General features: G+C 43.8%; 1 protein-coding gene across 3 annotated transcripts in view; it reads right to left on the bottom strand.

Moving 5' to 3' along the window:
* The window catches only part of LOC109921725 (FERM domain-containing protein 5), a 223730-nt gene continuing 217627 nt past the window's right edge, over positions 1-6103 (bottom strand). For 2 of the 3 annotated variants that reach the window (XM_048615867.1, XM_048615869.1), the window contains one exon: positions 1-1315. In XM_048615867.1, the coding sequence (XP_048471824.1) occupies positions 735-1315 (581 nt within the window). In that variant the 3' untranslated portion in view covers positions 1-734. The remainder of the gene's footprint in view (positions 1316-6103) is intronic. The other variant, XM_048615868.1, reaches the window with a different exon arrangement.

The raw sequence follows: 6103 nt of genomic DNA, 5'->3' as shown, positions 1-6103 counted from the left end.
TTGCTCCCTGTCTTCTCTTTATTGCAATCTTAAAAACCACTTGAACAGTCTGCATCCTCAAACAATGCTTCCATTTCCTGTTTTGCAGATCTATTGCCCTATCTGTATGGATAAATCTTTCCAGGGAAATTGTCGAGGGATGTGTAGGGACGTCCCATAAGCTGTACAGCTTTCAATAAACAAAATAAGTTTTTTTTTGTCAAATTGTTAAAATATTACATGAAATGATTAACAAACATTAAAAGTCTAACAGTTCTGGGAGAAAGTCTCTTGCTACTAACCTGGAGTACTGGATATATTTAAACATGGGAGTTGGTTGTTACGATTAATAATATCATGGTCTCTGTACTTTTAATAAAGTCAGAAGGCAGGATAACTCTTGAACATCACAATAACAGAACTCCACTCTTTGTTACTCAGTTCCTGGAGGCTACTAATAGTTAATCACTTATTCTAACAGACTTATGAAGTACAACAGTCTCAAGAGCTTCATATTGGTTATGGTGGAAGGGATGGGAGGTTGAATGTAGATTTTCCTCCTTGTTTAAAAAATTCCTTCTTGAAATCTTGATGATTCACAAAGTCTCCCAGCAGTGGTTGAGTTCATCCATTATAAGTGGCTTTACATGCCTGATGGTACCACCCAGAGGGGAGAAGGGGTGCCCAGACTGTTGGTGACTTGGTGCCATCTGTTGATTCAGTGTCCCTGGGTGGACAGCTCAGGTTGGTTGGTATCAGGTGTCAATGAGAAGGCTTAGCAGGGACCGCACCTTGCAGGCAAACCATCGCCTGAGGGGACAAAAGTATTCATAATGGAACTGTTCAAATTCAGGGGTCTGCCGTATATCACGTAAAAAAGTAATGTCAATATCTGACTCTGTAAGCCCTATCAGGAGCAGGAGCAAGGCAAAGAGGAGGCCTATTGTCACAAGCAGCAAACGGATCACACTTAAAACAAACGTATTCACCTGTTCCCTCTCGGCCCTGTCATTAACACCTTCTGGTAAGGCACTTGCCCCCCTTCCTGGTTCCTCAGGCTCTGATGGGGCACTGATATCCCACTCCTTCTCCTCTTCGATGCCACAATTGCCAGTGCTGCTATTGGTTTGCTGCGGGAGGATTGATTCCAGAGCGGGGTCAGACACTGGAGTGGGCAGGACACTGTTTGCTGGACTGTAAAACTCATCTGCGATCACGGAGCTCACTTCAGTGCCCTGTGCAGGGGCGCTCTTGCCTGGGCGGGCACCAAACGTGTCGGTGTGTGAGGTCGATCGCACCGGGGTCGAATGGGCACTGTCTCGAAGAGATTCTAACCCTGGAGGAGAGAGAATCAGAAACTGAGAGACAAATGAGACATAAAATAAAAAAGAGAACTACAGATCAAGACATGATCCAGTATGGGGTTGGTGAAATACAAGGCAACACAGGCTGCAAAGGAATCCTGATCAGATATGTGGGATCTTTTTTCACACTCATTTACACAGAATGTAACTGGATTGATTCAACTTAAAGGATTTCATTGTTGTCTCAGGTGACAATATCTACAGGTCACAGAACCCAAAGATAATTTCTGGGAACAGAAGCCTAACTTGTTGGGTAAATGTGATATAATTTCACTCATTTAAATGTGCAAAATTGCAGTTTGAATATTTCAGGGAGAATTATTTCTGAGTTATACTGACTTGCCCTGGAAATAAACAGTCAGTTTGCACCAATAACAATCTGTAAACAGGAACTGGGTCAAAGACTGAAAAACATGGCCATTATTTGATGCATTTATTGAGGAAGGTTGCAAAGAAGAAACAAGTCCCACTTCTCCACTGTCAGAAAACTGCCCCCAACTTTCAGGGTATAAATACCAAAGCCAATCATAGGGAGAAGCAGCAGATGGTCTACGGTTCCCAATCAGTCAGATATTGTTGTGCCTGGAAATTTCAAATAATTTTATTGAGTCTTTCAGTTGGAGTACAATTCTGCAACATACTGTTTTAATTCCAGATCTTTTTAGCGTTTGATGAATTAACAGGAACTTCTGCTTTCATACAATCCCTATAGTGTGGAAGCAGGCCCTTCAGCCCAACAAGTCCACACTGACCCTCAGAGTATCCCACCCAGATCCATTCCCCTATAACCCACCTAATCTACACAATCCCTGAACATTATGGACAATTTAGCATAGCCAATCCACCTGCCCTGCACATCTTTGGACTGTGGGAGGAAACCAGAGCACCAGGAGGAAACCCATGCAGACACGGGGAGAATGTGCAAACTCCACACAGACAGTTGCCCGAGGGTGGAATCAAACCAGGGTCCCCGGCGCTGTGAGGCAGCAGTGCTAACCACTGAGCCACCGTGTTTTGTTGTCAGATTTATACCACAAGCTCACAAATTTGAGTAATTTACATGATTTGCCAAGGTCAGCTGTGGAATGCAGCCCAGTTCCTGGTTTGAATGAGTATTGGTGAGGATGTACATTTGCGTGTTTAACTGTGAGTGTACGTCTGTCTGTGTGTTTATGGGACTCTCACTGTCTGTTAAACTCTGAGCAGGAGTAGACCATTTGGCCCTTTGAGCCTACTCCACCATTCAATATGATCATGGTTCATCCTCTATCTCAATATCATTATTCCTGCTTTCTCCCTGTATCACTTGATGCCTTTAAAATCCAAAAAAAAAGCAATCTCTCAGTATATTCAGTGAGTCTCTGAATGGAAGGGTCTATGTGTAGCTCAGTATTGATGGAAATATCTTCCTGTTGGGCACAGTGGTGCTGTACTGTAGTAAGGTACAAGGTCTGCAGAGGGCATGTTTGAGCCATTTTGTGTGAAGTTGTTTGCTTTTGAATTCTCCCACATGTTGCTAGAAATCACTACAACTTCTCTAAAGAAGCTGAGAACATACATTTCTGAATTTTTCATCATACATTTCTCCTGTTCAATCTGTTCTGTTAACAAACAGCTCTGATCCTGCAGCAGGGTGTTCTCAGAAGCTGAAACATACACTGCGACCATACACTCCCCCAGCAAAAAGCTACAGCTTTAAACCAAATGGTGCTCTTCCTGATGCAGATGCAAACTTCCTGATGGCACTGAGAGCTCTCGGCCCAGGGAATGCTGCCTGGAAAGGTCCCAGTTAATGTGCTGAGGGACTGCATGTATGTGAAGAACAGTGAACAGAAATGGTGCATGGACAGAGGCAATAGATGGAAGACAAGGAGATCCGAGGCATTCAGTCAGTGGAGAAATTTGATGAATTCAGCAGAAACAGCACATCCAAACTGAAATAATTCCACAGAGGCTGGTATCCCCTCACCAAGTCATGCTTTATGTACAAGATAAAGGTACATGGAATTATGGGCAATGTATTAGCATGGAAAGAGGATTGGTTAGCTAGCAGGAAACAAAGAGTGAGGATGAAAGAGTGTTTTTCTGGTTGGCGAACAGTGACTAGTGGTGTGCCTCAGGGATTAGTGCTGGGACCGCAATTATTTATAATTTACATAGATGATTTGGAGTTGGGGACCACATGTGGTGTGTCAAAGTTTGCGGACGACACTAAGATGAGTGGTAGAACAAAGTGTGCAGAGGACTCTGAAAGTCTGCAGAGGGATATAGATAGTTTAAGTGAGTGGGCAAAGGTCTGGCAGATGGAGTACAATGTTGATAAATGTGAAGTCATCCATTTTGGTAGGAATAACAGTAAAAGAGACTGTTACTTGAACGGTAAAACATTGCAGCATGCTGCTATGCAGAGGGACCTGGGTGTCACACAGAGGGACCTGGGTGTTCTTGTGCATGAATTGCAGAAGGTTGGTTTGCAGGTACAACAGCTAATTAAGAGGGTAAATGGAATTTTGTCCTTCATTGCTAGAGGGATTGAGTTTAAAAGCAGGGGGGTTATGTTACAGCTGTATAGGGTGCTGCTGAGGCCATACCTGGAATACTGTGTACAGTTTTGGTCTCCTCAATTGAGAAAGGATGTACTGGCACTGGAGAGGGTGCAGAGGAGATTCACTAGGTTGGTTCCAGAGTTGAGAGTTTGACTTACAAGGAGAAAATGAATAGACTGGGATTATATTCATTGGAATTTAGAAGAATGAAGGGCGATCTTTTGAAACATACAAAATTATGAAGGGAATAGATAGCAGGGAGGTTGTTTCCACTGGCGGGTGAAACTAGAACAAGAGGGCATAGCCTCAAAATAAGGGGGAGCAGATTTAGGACTGAATTGAGGACGAACTTCTTCACCCAAAGAGTTGTGAATCTGTGGAATTCCCTGCCCAGTGAAGTGGTTGAGGCGTCCTCATTGAATGTTTTTGAAGCTAAGATAGATAATTTTTTGAGCAGTAAAGGAATTAAGGGTTATGGTGAGCGGGCAGGTAAGTGGTGCTAAGGCCATGAAAAGACCAGCCATGATCTTATTGGACGGCAGAGCAGGCTCGAAGGACCAGATGGCCTACTCCTGCTCCTGGTTCTTCTGTTCTTACATGTGCTTAGTACTGCACTGACACTGGTCTGGCTTCCTCAGAGCCAGATCTCAGAGTGAGCAGGACATTTGATACACCTGTTCTTATCTGTCAGCCAGGGCTCCCGGATTGGACCTGATTAACAGAATATGAGTTCCCTGACTGGGACTGGCTGACCTCATTACAATCACTACACAAACAGCTCCCTGAGACACATTTACTCATAGTTCAAGATTCCACCTTCCTACCCACTCCTGCTAACTTGCACATGCTGTATCCTGCACAGGGGAGCTTTCTGAGTGGGAGACTTGATGATGAACATCGTGAATGTTTATCCAGTTTTGGAGAAGATATGAACCAAAACAGAAGTTGCTGGAAAAGGTCAGCAGGTCTCGCAGCTTCTGTGAAGAAAAATCCGAGTTAACATCCCTTGCTCAGAACATAATTGCAAATGAGTTCTCAGGAAGGGTCACTGGACCCGAAACGTTAACTCTGATTTTTTTTCTTCACAGATGCTGCCAGACCCGCTGAGCTTTTCCAGCAACTTCCATTTTTGTTCCTGCTTTACAGCATCAGCAGTTCTTTCTGTTTTTAATTACAGAAGACATGTTGGAAATATTCAAAGCAGTTAGGCCAAGCCCTGTAGGGGATCAAACTGGATCATTTGGTCCACTGTAGGGGTCCAGGTTTGAACTGCAAATGTTTCAAATTAGGTTAAGCTGAAGGAGTTTCTTTTTCCAAATTATTTTTTAGATGTGTATGTTAATATTAATGCTGTCAATGATTGGAATCTGCAATTCATATCTCCACCCAGGGATGAGAAAGTGGCGATGATGAATTACTTTCCCAAAGTGCTGCAGTCCATGTGATGCAGGGATAGCCACAATGTTGAAGGGGGAGAGAATGTGAGGAATCTGACCCAGCCACAAGAATTAAAATCAGGACGGTGAGTGGCTTGGGAGGGGGGAGTCTTGCAGGGAGTGGTGTTCCCATCTATCTGGGGCTCTCATCCTTCTACATGATAGAGGTTGTGGGTTTGGAAGGTGCAGCTGAAAGGACCTTGAAGAGTTGCTGCAGTGTATCCTGTAGATAGTACACACTGCTGCGACTGTGTGTCAGAGGTATAGGTAGTGGATGGGATGCTGGTACAGAGAGATCCTTTGTTCTGCATGGTGTTGAGTTTCTTGAGAGTATGTTTTCCCTGGTCTGTTTTCAGAATACTTTGTCAAGGGAGGTTGCAGAATTGAAAAGAACTCCACTAGAGAAGGTCAAACTCCACGTGGGTCTTAAAGAGAAACAGATTGACCAGGTCAGCTGAAACCTGTGGTTGTTTCTGGAAGGGAATAGTGACGTAGTCGCTGTATTGACCAGTGGGTGAAGTATTCAGAGCTCAAATCCTGTTGGCTATTTGAGAACGTTAATCTCATTTAAATAATCTGGGAAATAAAGAGCTGACATTGGAATTAGTGAGTGTGGAACCATCACAAAGGTCCATCTGAGTCACAAACATCTTTTGGGGAAAGTTAATATATCATCCTTGATAACAAGGTGTAGAGCTGGATGAACACAGCAGGCCAAGCAGCATCAGAGAAGCAGGAAAGCTGACGTTTCGGGCCTAGACCCTTCTTCAGAAATGGG

This window comes from Rhincodon typus, chromosome 33, assembly GCF_021869965.1.
Source record: "Rhincodon typus isolate 14 chromosome 33, sRhiTyp1.1, whole genome shotgun sequence".
NCBI classification, from domain to species: domain Eukaryota; kingdom Metazoa; phylum Chordata; class Chondrichthyes; order Orectolobiformes; family Rhincodontidae; genus Rhincodon; species Rhincodon typus.
Note: the sequence above shows the minus strand (reverse complement) of the source record. Positions and strands in the feature narration are given on the sequence as shown.